The 13,377-nt window shown below is 42.0% G+C and overlaps 2 protein-coding genes across 2 annotated transcripts in view; both read right to left on the reverse strand.

The window, feature by feature from the left end:
• LOC146986388 (protein NLRC3-like) overlaps positions 1–13,377 on the reverse strand; it is a 144,286-nt gene that overhangs the window by 88,819 nt on the left and 42,090 nt on the right. The gene's annotated exons all lie outside the window — the stretch shown is intronic.
• Positions 638–13,377, reverse strand: part of LOC146986392 (uncharacterized) — a 35,745-nt gene continuing 23,005 nt past the window's right edge. The window contains exons 3-4 of the mRNA XM_085780344.1: positions 1,045–1,123; positions 638–910 (exon numbers count right to left, since the gene is read on the reverse strand). Coding sequence (XP_085636470.1) covers positions 638–910; positions 1,045–1,123 — 352 coding nt within the window. The remainder of the gene's footprint in view (positions 911–1,044; positions 1,124–13,377) is intronic.

Below are 13,377 nucleotides of genomic sequence, written 5' to 3' on the forward strand. Positions count from 1 at the left end.
TCCAGACCGTCAAAGATGAAGACAACCTGGAATTGATCAAACCTGCAGATTCCTGGTTCTTTGGTTTCAGAGAAGAAGTGATGAACAAGTTCCGCCAAGCTGAACCTTTTCTCTTTCAGCACATTCAGCTCTCTGAAGGTGAAGGGAAATGTGAAGTGTGTGTCCTTGTTGGTTTTGTCTTCAGCCCAGTCCAGAGTGAACTTCTGTGTTAAGACTGTTTTCCCAATACCAGCCACTCCCTTTGTCATCACTGTTCTGATTGGTCGGTCTCTTCCTGGTGGGGCTTTAAAGATGTCTTCTTGTCTGATGGTTGTTTCTGGTCTGCCTGGTCTCCTTGAAGCTGTTTCAATCTGTCTGACCTCATGTTCAGCATTGACCCCTCCAGCCCCTCCCTCTGTGATGTAGAGCTCTGTGTAGATCTGGTTCAGAAGGGTTGGGTTTCCTGCTTTAGAGATCCCCTCAAACACACACTGGAATTTCTTCTTCAGGGCAGATTTGAGTTTACGACAAACTGCAGCAAAATGTTCTGAATGAAAACACAAGAAATCAGACCAATAAGAAAATATAACATGTTAATTCTTCTAAATAACAAGAATATGAACATGTTTCCCTCCATGTGTTGATGTCAGTGAACGTCTCATTCGTCCATCATGTTGAATCTTTTATTTACAGAAATCGTCTTACTGCTCTGCAGACGCTCAGCCAGCTCCTCCTGCTTCCTGCTCCTCAGGAGCTTCACTGTGATCTTCACTAACACCTCTCTGATGCTCCTCTGCTCTTCATCCTCACCGTACACCACCTCCTCATCCTCCCTCTGACTCCCTGAGCATTCTGGGTAATCTGGACTCAGAGCCTTGTGGATCTTCTTCAGCTCGTTCTTGACAAAAGTGACCATGTTCTCCTCCAGCAGCTGGAACAGAAACTCTATGAGTGACAGCATCAAACTAAAACCTGACAGACTGACAATCCACTGGTGTCAGAGTGCAGCATGGAGATGATTGTGAACACAACAGATGTAACAGCAGCTGTTGGACATGTACCCACCATAAACATGGAGTCCAGGTGTGTTTGATGCTGCTGGGCCGACTGAGCACTGGGAACCTCTGAGCTCTCCTGGTCCACTCTGTGGAGGAATCAGTGTCAAGTCAACATCAGTACAGAGAGATAATACAAGATGGACTTTATATGTCCCCTGAGGACGTTCACAACAGACAGAGACACTTTGATTTCAGACCTGGTCCAACAACACGTCGTACACACTGGTTCATTTCTACAATAACCTGAATCTGACTGTCAGTTAAGCTTACATCTGATCAGCTGATCCACGTCCTGCTTTAAATTCCAATATCTCGTCCTTTGACCGGTCGCTCTTTAACGACAGACAGCTGGGTTCGGGTTCAGGAGAGTCTGGTCTCTGCTGCTGGATCCTGAAACAACATCACAACTGATGTTAAATAGTTTTAGATCCCCCCCCAAAAAAAAATTAACACAGAAAAAACATGAACCGTAATGAAAAACAATGCTTGATTTGTTTCCTTATTCCTGTAAATAAAAGCTGTAAACAATGATGATGAGGGATTTTTTTCAACTCAGAAAATGTCATTTATCTCTTTGTTTTGTTCTGTAGATCAGTGTTTCTTAAAGTGGGGTCTGGGGACTCCCAGTGGTCCTTGAGTGGGTTCATGGAGGTCCCCATCTTGAAATGTTACCACTTTTTTTTCTCCAAAATTCTTAACCTTTTTAAAAAAGGAAAATACCACCTTTTTTTCCTTTTTTTCAAGAATTCTTTAAAACTTTTTTTTTTTGAAAATTCACCATTTTTTGGGGGAAAATTTAATATTTTTGAGAATTCTTAAAAAACCTTTTATTTCTCTATAATATTTCTAAAAATATGGGCCATTGGCCCTTAGACCTGGTCCAACAACACGTCATACAAACTGGTTAATTTCTACAATAACCTGAATCTGACTGTCAGTTACAGCTTACATCTGATCAGCTGATCCACATCCTCCTTTAAAGTTATTGAACCGCTCATTTGACCGGTCGCTCTTTAAAGACAGACAGCTGGGTTCAGGAGAGTCTGGTCTCTGCTGCTGGATCCTGAAACAACAACACAACTGGTGTTAAATAGTTTTAGATTTTCAAAAACAAAATTAAAATGAACACAGAAAAAACATGAACCATAATAAAAAAAACTTACTTGATTTGTTTCCTTATTCCTGTAGGTAAAAGCTGTAAGCAATGATGATGAAGGATTTTTTCACCTCAGAAAATTGAGTTTATTTCTTTGTTTTGTTCTGTAGATCAATGTTTTTCAAAGTAGAGTCCGGGGACCCAGTGGTCCCAAACGTTTTCTTAAAGTTTTACCTTTTTTTTCAAGAAATTATTACCACTTTTTTATTGTTTTTTTTGTTTGTTTGTTTTTTTTTTTTTACTTTTTTTCTAGAATTCTTTAAGAACTTTTTTTGGAAAATTTACCACTTTTTTAGAAAATTTTATATTTTTAAGAATTTTCCAAAAACTTTTTTATTTATCTATAATATTTCTAAAAATGCATGCAATTGGCCCTAATTTGAACATACATTGACTAAAAAAGTAAGGTTTTTCAGTCTTAGAACAAATATTTGTGTATTTCTGGTGGTTTGTTTCAAAATTTTGTTCAATGGGGTTCCGTGGTCTAATTTGTGTCTATTTAGGGGTCCTTGATGTAAAAAAGTTTGAGAACCACTGAAGTAGATGAGTTGAAGTTTCTTTCTTTACCTGAGTGTTGCTCGTTCACTCTCTCAGTATTTATGGAGGTTTGTTCGTCTGCTCCTGTACCGGTCGGAAGTTACGAGTGGCCGTTATAGTGACTTTCACCGGTAAAACAGGTCGGAAAAACACGAGTGGGTTGCCTGGAACGCTACAAAGTCGTAAGTTGTGACTTGAAGCTGTAATTTACGATTTCAAAAGCCTGCCTGGAACGCAGCATTAGCGAAAACGACCGGACCACTTACTTCTGCTTTAAAGTAGGGACTCTTTACTGCAGCTGGACAATGTGTTTCTGAGTTCTAACTCTTTTTGACTCCACAGGAAGAACGTTCAACAGAAACTCAAAAGCTCTGAAATTAAGTTTTGTCTTACATCTGATCAGCTGATACACATCCTCCTTTAAAGTTCAATATCTCATCCTTTGACCGGTCGCTCTTTAAAGACAGACAGCTGGGTTCAGGAGAGTCTGGTCTCTGCTGCTGGATCCTGAAACAACAACAAAACTGATAAATCTGCATGTTGGAGAAAAACTGATGAAAAAATAAATTCAATCTTTTAATAAACACAACAACTGACTTTTAGAGAGAAAAGTCTGACAGTTTTAATCCTGACCTTTGACCTGTGGTCTGGCCCTGATGTCCCCCACACAGAGTGGTTTTAGAGGGAGGGGTTCCCTCCTCTCTGTCCTCACACTGATCCATGCTGCTGAGGTCACATCCACATCAGCTCACACACACTTTGTAGCTTCACCTGCAGAGGAAACACACATCATTCATGTGCACAGCAGCTCACATGTCCATCATGTCTCCAGCTGCTCCTCCACTGATTGGCTCTTCTTCTCTGCTTCATATCAGTGTCAGCTGAATGCAGTCACACAGCAGTGAGGAAGAGGAAGCTGCCATCAGCTGCTGTACTTCTACTATCAGTCCACTAGATGGCGTCATGAAGCTGCAGTGAAGTGAAGAGCAGCCCAGCAACATGATCCATGGACGACTGTTTCCATCCACTGACACACACAAGGACTGAGATCCACTGAGTTGATGTGACACAGTCTCTGTGTGGACAGCGTCCCTGTAGAAAACCACTGGATCAAACAAGCTACAGCTGATTGTTACACACACAACAACTGGACCTCAACTCAGCTGCAGTACAAGCAGGAAGTAGCACAACAAGGAAATACTCAAGGAAAGTACAAGTACCTGACAACTGTACTGATGATAGGCAGTAACAGTACTGATCAATAGACTGTAGTAGCTGTTGAAGCAGGAGCCTCTGTGGTGTTCACTGTCTTTCTGAACATCATATTAAAAACCCTGTGAGCCGCTCAGCCGCATCATCAGTCCTGTAGTGTAAATCTTTTAAAAATAAACTGCAACACCAATGTGCAACAACAACTTGAAGTGCAATGACAACAATTAGGGTTTTTTGTAATTACTCAGGAATTCTCTATTGTTTGACAGAAGTTAGTCATTATAAATTTAAAAAAGTTTATTGCTTTTTGGGGCCCAGAGTGGTTATGAGGCCCTAAGCAGGTTCTTAGTTCGCTTGTGTCTTTGGCCTGGCTCTGAGTGGAGCTGCACACAAATAACCACTCTGTTCAACTACTGACCGTCGACCAACTCTGCTTCTGCTCTTCTACCGACAACAGGTTCTGTCGGTCCAGACTTTACAGTTACAGCTCTGACTCAGCTACAGTAACATTATAATAACACAACAACACAACGAGAAGTTGAAGGGCAGAGAACTCATGTAACAACAGGTGTTAACGAGGAAAACATTCAAACTGTTCACCTTACCTTCACACGAGAAAATAAACTGTGACACAACCGCGCTGGTTCAAAAGTGAAAGTAAACTTTGAACAGGGCGTGGGGGAGGGGAGGGGATCACATGATCTGAGAGAGACTGGTGTTTTTACTGCTGTTTATTTCTACCACTGAACCATAAAGGTTAAATATTAATGAAATTATCAATCTTAACCACCGCTTGTCAGAAGAACATGTGTGTATTTCCCCTGTGTGTTGTTGTTATGTTGCGGGGGCGACACTGATCCAGCAGGGACAACACCCACAGTAGTAGACCACAGACTCATGTTTCTATATTGTACCAGATGGCTGCATTGTATATAAGAGGGAAATCTATATCATTAAATGATACATTTCTATTGGACTCCAGTGGTAAACAACAGTGAACACAGATTTTTTTACAAATAAAAGCAGCAAAGATGTAAAAAACTGAATATTTTTCACTTGATTAATTAAATATTAGTGATGTGTTATTTTTGATTGTGTGTTTATTGTTGCTTATTGTTTGTCTTTATCAAGTGTGATTGTAGATCACATGAACTACAAAACCAAAAACAGACGAATGAAATCAACTTATCATCAATAACTAGTTTTATTTTCAGGTGCTTCATGTACATAAAGAAACATTTAACACAACTTTAAAACAAAAAGCAACACAACAGACCTCTGGTTCTGACCTTCAACCTCATGTTTGTTACTCTGAAATGGGAAAACATCTTGAGTCCTCATCAAGTTGTACCTGATCAGTCTAAAATTACTTATGACCAAGTTTCTGTTCTCAGACTTGGAGCTCACCACCAGCTTCTTCTTAATGTTGTTTTTTGTTTGTATAACTGCAGTTTTGTTTCTGTCAAATAGTCCTGACCACATATTATTATTATCGCTGTTGTAGCAAGGCCTTCAGCTTCCTCTGTAGGTGCTGTAGGAGAACCGGCTCATCAGCAGAGGGAGGTGGAACTTCTGCTGCGGGTCACTGATGGTGAACACAATCTGAACACAAACAGAAAAAGGAAACACAATTCACATGAACATAATGAACATGTAAGTGACACCTGAGTAAAAAAAACCAAAACAAAACTCTGAGCCTCACCTCAATGCAGGGGTAGAAGGAGGTCTGACCCAACCGGTCTCAAAGCGCAGCTTGTACATCCCGGGGGTGAAAGCTTCTCGGCTGATGAGTCCTGGGCAGCGGCCATCTTCGTTTGTTGTCCTAAACGTCGACAAGGTTCATTAAAGCTCAGATGTTCAAAGAAAAAGGCTCACCCCTGTAGTGTGCGTCCCTTATTCCTTAATTAGAGCATGCATCCTGAATTCAATCATCACTCCGAGGGTCTCTTTTACTGGTCTTTATTGCTCCCCCCACACCAATCAATAACACAGCCTCATGGCTTCTCCTACACTTCCTGAACGTGCGTGCCTACGTCACTATTGCCGTGACCCACGTAACCCAATACATGACATCCCTCCTTTTCTTGATAATAAACTCTCAGACAAAGTCTGCAGATATGAAACATAACTTGTTGTCTAATTACTTAACTTCCTTCTTCAGCTCTTTTACTTAGCTGGAAAAACAACTTACCAACCACATATGTATTATTTAAACAATAACATTTCAGAACATTTTCTTTTTTTTCAGTACACTTCTTTTTTAGCCTACTGTTTATTTCAACACAAATTCACCATATCTGTCAGGTGCCCTTTTAACCCTTTGTGGTCTGATTCTTGTCATGTCTGACAAGTGAGCGTTTTGAATAGTCTCTACTGGTGCGTCCGCCCCCAGTTCAATATTACCATCTCTTGATGTCTTTTCTTGTTTACTGTCCATGTCCTTATGTTCCATTGTCTCATATCTTTTCACGTGTGTGGTGTTCCTTCGGTAACGTGCTCCTGTTGGAGATTCAACCACAACTTGGTTTCCTGTTTTGTTCACAATTTTGTGTGGTGTTGGGTGGAAAGGTGTGGAAAACTTGTCTGTTTTATCCTGTTGTATGAGCACTGTGTCTCCAATATCCACTTCCGAAAACTGAGCTCGTCTTTTTTGATCAGCATATATTTTTGCTTTTCCTTTCTCCTCTGCGTCTTTGTCATGCACCTCAAGTTCTGCTGTGTGTGTTTCCCAGAGGTTTGGTAACTTTCCCCTCATTTTCCGGTTAAAGAGAAGTTCGGCAGGGCTTTTTCCTGTAGTGGCATGTTCTATGCTCCTGTAAACAGTGACATATTTTCTTAGTTCACACTTCCAATCCAACCCTTCTGCTTGCGCGATTTTGATTCTTTTCATCAGTGATGAGTTTTGGCGCTCAACTTCTCCATTCGCTTGAGCCCATTTTGGAGTTGTTCTCACATGTTTGATTCCATTATTGTCACAATATTCCTTGAATATATCAGATCTGAATTGAGGTCCGTTATCTGATTTGCAGGTGACAGGTAGTCCGTGTCTGCTGAAGATTGACTCCAGACTGTCGATGATTTTCTCTGCGGTTGTCGAAGTCAGTACATCATACTCATAATAGCGACTGTAGTAATCCACTACTACAAGTATGGAATGATTACTTGGCAGTGGTCCTAACAAATCTATAGCCACATCCTGCCACGGACCGTCCGGTAATGATGTGGTTCTCAGAGGTTCAGGTGGATCAGGTCTGGCCACAATTTGACATCCATGACACGCCTTGCAGTATTTCTCGGCTGCTTTGTCCATGCCAGGCCACCACACTTTGGTTCTGAGATGTTGTTTCGTTCCCACAATCCCTAAATGTCCTTCATGTGCTAAGCTAAGTGCTCTGGCTTGCAATTTTTGTGGAAGCACAATGCGGTTTCCACGGAGAACTAAGTATCCCATTACACATAGTTCATTTGCAATTGGTGCATAAGTCTTACAGTTCTCAAAATGTCCATTTGTGATCGCTTCACGTACCTCTTGTAATTCCGGGTCAATTGCAGAAGCTTCTTCCACCTCTCTGGTTGTAAGTGCTTTGGGTGTGGCACTCACCGCAACAAATCTCACATACTCCTCGGACTCGTGTCTGTGTGTCTCTCTCTTAGCCGTGTCCCCGAGGAGCCGTGACAATGGGTCAGCAATGTTCTGTTTTCCTGGTATGTGTACCACTCGGAAGTCATATGGCTGCAACCGGAGGACCCAGCGCTCTATGCGTGCACAGGGTTTTGAACGCTGACTGTATATGACTTCCAATGGCTTGTGATCCGTGACCAGATCAAACTTTCTGCCGTACACATAGGGATGAAGTCTTTCGCAAGCCCACACTAGAGCTAAGGCTTCTCGCTCTGTCTGCGAGTATCGCCTCTCACAGTCTGTTAAGCTGCGACTCACATAGCACACAGGTACTCTCTCTCCTTGCTGGTCCTGTACCAGCACAGCTCCTAGTCCTACAGGACTCGCATCTGCAATCACTTTAGTTGGTGCCTCTTTATCAAAGTAGGCCAAGGTACCAGCTCTGGCTAGCTCGTCCTTTAAAACTTGAAATGCTCTTTTCTGTTCCGGTCCAAAGTTAAATGGTGTTTCTTTTCGAGTCAGACGTCGCAGTGGTTCTGAGAGTGTTGCAAACTGTGATATGAATCTGCTGCTGTAACCTACAAGTCCTAGGAAGCTTCTCACCTCGGAGGCGTTCTCTGGTTCTCTTGCCTCCATCACAGCTCTCACTCTCTCTTCCGTTGGTCCAATACCTTTTTGCGACAGAAGTATTCCCATGAATATTAATTTGTCCATACTGAATTGACATTTTTGAGGATTCAGTGTTAATCCACATTCCAACAGTCTTTTCATGACGGCATGCAGGCGCTTGTCATGTGTTGCCTGGTCTGGTGCATGCACAGTGACATCATCTGAAATGTTCTCGACACCTTCAATGCCAGCCAGTGCACCAGCTATCTCCTGCTGATACTGCTCACTGGCTGATGATACACCGAATATCAGTCTCTTGTATCTGTATACTCCATTGTGTACTGCAAATGTTGTTATTTCACGTGACTCAGGGGTCAGTTCTAACTGATGATAACCCCATTTCAAGTCCAGTTTACTAAACACTGCAGAGCCATTCATGTTTTGGAGTAACTCATCCACAGTGGGGATAGGGTATCGTTCCCTGACAATAGCTTCATTAGCTCTTCTCATATCAAGACACATCCTAATGTCCCCATCACTTTTTGGAAGCACAACCACAGGGTTTACCCACGGGGTGGGGCCATCAACCCGTTCTATAATGTCCATGTCTGTCAGTTCTTTTATCTTTTTTTCTACAGCCTCCCTGAGGTTGTATGGAATGCGCCGGAGTGGTTGAGCCACTGGTCTCACTTTTGGATCAATGTACAGGCTGATTTGTTTGGTATTTAATTTTCCCACTCCCCTGAACACATTTGGGTACTGCAGCTGAAGAGAGTCTTTAATGTCTGTGACTGCTGAGACATTTTCACCTATTTTCAGTACTCCCAACTTTATGGCTGTCTTCTTCCCCAGGAGTGGTTCCCCATTACCTTTAATCACAATGAATTCAGCCTGTTCTCTTTTGTTGCCTATTGTGATTTCACACTGAAATGCCCCTTTAACTGGTAGAGCTTGGCTGGAGGAATATGAGTACAAATTCCTCTGCTCTTTTGGAACATATGAATGACACTTGATTTTTTTTGTCTTTAACTTGTCCCACACATTTTCCCCCATTATGTTACTTGTAGCCCCAGAGTCTACTAACATCTTTAGTTCTACTCCCCCCACACAAAAGGTAAGTTTCTCTGACACATCATCATCTTTTACAATAAATGCAAACTCTTTTTGTTCAGTCTCAACAGTGTTCACATTGTGTTTCTTTGATCCTTTTGTGCGGCACATTTTTGAGAAATGATCTTTCCCATTACACTTGTGACATATTTGTCCACGAGCAGGGCATTTGGGATCTTTCCCCATGTGATCAGTGTAACCACATCTGTAGCATTTCCTCTCGGATTTTCCCTCCTCTTTATTTGTTGATTTCCCTCTTATCTTTGTATACTTTCCTCCTTTTTGTGCGACGTGATGAACGGTCTCTGTCTCCCTCTTTACATCACGCTGCGACATAGCCGCCATCTGTTCCTCAATCGTTTCACATCGCGCGGCCAGTTCCAATGTGCGGGTGAGTGTGAGCCCCTGCCCCTCCTCCAGCAACTTTCGGCGGACATAGTCTGATATGCATTTACTCAGAATTGCATCTCGTATTTGATTCTCTGTTTCTACTCCAAATGCACAGTCTCTCGCTGTCTGTCTCAGACGTGTGGAAAATTGTTGCACAGTCTCACCTTGTTTCTGACACAACTTGTGAAACGTCTGGCGGGCGAAAGCTACATTCACTTGGGGAACAAAATACGTGTTCAGCGCGTCCACCGCGGCTGTGTAGTCCGCTGCTGCTCCGGTGTTCGGCAGCGTCGAAAAAATGTCCTGCACATCTGGTCCGGCGTGGTGCAAAAGCAAAGCACGTCTCCTCTGATGTGTCGCCTCCGGTGCCTCGTCGTCGAGTATTAATCCTTTTCCATCAGCAAACAACTCAAACGACGTGAGCCACCGCGTCCACCTCGGCCCTAGCGTAGCTGGCTCCGTGTAGCATGCAAAAGGCTGAAGTCCCGACTTGTCCATAGCGACCTCGTACCTGCACTTTTTTTTTTTTTTTTTTCAAAAGTCCGACATCCTCGTCGCCAATGTAGTGTGCGTCCCTTATTCCTTAATTAGAGCATGCATCCTGAATTCAATCATCACTCCGAGGGTCTTTTTTACTGGTCTTTATTGCTCCCCCCACACCAATCAATAACACAGCCTCATGGCTTCTCCTACACTTCCTGAACGTGCGTGCCTACGTCACTATTGCCGTGACCCACGTAACCCAATACATGACAACCCCCTAAACTTTCAGTCTCGGTTATCTCCAACAAAGATAAGCTCAATAAAAAAGTCTGACATCTCCTGCAGGTGTCAGATCATAAAACACAATGATAAGGTGAATTTTATTTGATAAGGTGAACTGGATTTATGACAGCTCAAACTATGCATATAGGTATTTACTGTATATATTTATAAAAATGGATAAGAAAGTATATTTAAAAGTTGCATGGCGACATGTTCCAGACCTAGGAATCTACCAGGATGATGAGCTGGTGACTGGTCAGCATTTTATTTATTTAACTCTCTCCTCTTCTTTTGTTTTGATACATTATCAAATTTGTAAAAGGGACTTCTTGAAAAAAGATGTAGATACATAAGTTCACTTTCACTTTCTGCCCCCTTTCATTCATGTGTTGCATTATCCTTTGTATTTAGTGCCCTGGTAAAAATGTTAATATCTTGTTTATTTAAATATGTATCCAGTTAACAAATATGCAGTAATATTTTGAAATATTATCGGTTAAATTACTGCTGTTGAGAAAGAAATTATCGTTAATGTGGAGAAATGTATATATGTGGTACATTATTTGGCATAATACTGAAATTAACTACGCTCTTGGTGGTTTTTGAACGTCTCATGTCGTTTCCTCTGTTTATTTGGGTAACCAGGTGTCAATCTTTTATTAGCCAATCCATGCCAGTCAGAGATGAGTGTCAACTACCTACCGGATTCAGAGAAGAGGGTGGGATTAAAAAGAAAGAACGAGACGAGGCCAAAGACGGTTTTAATTAATAGAGTACGTATCTTTGATGAGGCTCATGCTAATGTCCGGAGAAAAGGAGGAACAGAAAAACGTCAATGTAAAGAGCTAGTTGTAAACGTTTAAAAGTGTTTAAAGTTATTATTTCTACTGAAACTAAAAGCCGGAGGGTTTATTTGTGTGGTATCGAGTACAAAATGTAAGAGTAAGCCGTGTTTGGAGCTGTTACAGCCGGAAATTATATCAGTGCTAGTTAGCCTCGTCTCCACTAGCCGGGAGAAGAAAGGAGACTGTATGTGTGTGGGAAAAATTTTGCGCTGGGATTTCTGAGTGAGTATGGACATTATGTGAACTAGTGACAATACAAATGTTTATGGGAATGAATAGTAGAGTTTATTAGTATTGTGAATTTCTGCATAGTGTGCCTACACGCCTGCCTGCCAGCTGCCACGCATGCTGCTGCTGAGGGTTGCTCAGGACTTCATGTTGCCGCCAGGAAACCTGCTGTTGTACACGGACGACGTGTCTCCAGGACTAGGTTCTCCATCTCATCTCACACTTCTCCTCTGAACAGAGGGTTTGAGGAACCTGCTGCTAACCGCTTCTGAATTACCAAGGATCCGTGAGTACTGAGAAAACACTTTTCACAAGATCAAATGAGCTCCAACATGTGCGCCAACGACATGGTACCATAACTGAGTTTAACAAAACCCTGGGTATTATTATTTTATTTTATTTTTGACTCAAAGGGTCACCGGGACAATTAAAGGGTAAATGTCCAATATTTTAGTGTGTGTTAAAAGAAAAGTTAACCCAAAATTCAAATTGCACTCATTATCTACTCACCCTCATGTCGACTAAGGGCTGGGAGAAGTTTCAGAGTTATCTGTGGCTTCTGTCAGTGCGATTACTGACGCCGGCGCAAATCTCGCGAGATTTGGACAGACCAGGAAGAGGAGCTTCCGCTGCAAACAAGCTTGAAATATAGACTTATTTAATTTTTTTCGGAACAATTTCGCATTTCGGGGCTTCAATACAAGACGGACATTACATACGAGCAGCATGGAGGTATTTGGATGTTTTTTGGTGTGTCTTTTTGTTACAAAGAAAAGTGGTATCCATTTGCAACCGTTATATGGACATGCACTGCTACGCCGAGACCCCCTGTAACTCAGAGAAGCCACGGAGGACTCTGAAACTTCTCCCAGCCCTTAGTCCACATGAGGGGGAGTAGAAAATGAGTGCAATTTGAATTTTGGGTGAACTATTCTTTTAATGCACATCACTTGTGTTTTAGAGGCGTTGATGGTCAAACCTGTTTGTTTCGCATCCTGGTTGAGTCTGTCAAGTTTTCTCTTGCAGATGGGTGGATAGTGGAGAGTAAATGGAGTGTGCATACGTTTTTCTGGCTTGAGCTTAACAAAACCTAAATGATAAGTGAGTGTTTGTACAGTGAGGCAGTAATGTAAATGAGATTTCAGCAGGTTTTGCAGTGCAGTGATTTTCAACTGCCCGTAGGTTCGAACCCCCCTCACCCAACACTCAGCATGCTCCAGATCATCATCTTGGAGTCGAGTCGGTGCAGGCTGACGGCCATTTTGGCTGCTGGGACGTCTCCGGTGTTGAGCATGTGAGTGGTCAGAGGGCTGGACTGAGCTGCTGCCATGGTCTGACTGCTGGAGAGCAGGAGAGAACAGGTGAGTCTTACCTGTCTGTGTGATGTTCTCTTATACAGACAACTCTCCTCAGTGTCAGTGGACATCAAACATAAATGTACGAAATAGAAAATGAAACTAAAATACAGTATGTAGCCTTTATCTAAATAAAAATAAAAATAAAAAAACAACAACATAATGTCAAGATTTAAATTTTAAAACAAATAGCAAGTAGGATGCATAGTCTGTAGCTTGCATACTTAAGATGTTCAGTTGTTATCAAATCAGGACCACATGATTTGTTTACCGACAGTTTCTCAATAGCAGTGTACACTTCATCTGGTTTAATCACCATGATTGTCAACAACATTCAACATTAAACCCAACACTCTCAATACAGTTAAAAAGCTTACTATAATGTTTTCCCCATAGCTCAGCAATGTTTTCATCACCAGATACAGGTGAAGAAAGAAGAAGACCGCACACTAGTTTAGGTCCTGTGACAATTTTAATGTCACACACCAAATGGTAACGTTTCGGGCGTTTC

The sequence above is a fragment of the Trachurus japonicus genome, chromosome 6, assembly GCF_045865225.1.
Source record: "Trachurus japonicus isolate A0001 chromosome 6, Traja_1.0".
NCBI classification, from domain to species: domain Eukaryota; kingdom Metazoa; phylum Chordata; class Actinopteri; order Carangiformes; family Carangidae; genus Trachurus; species Trachurus japonicus.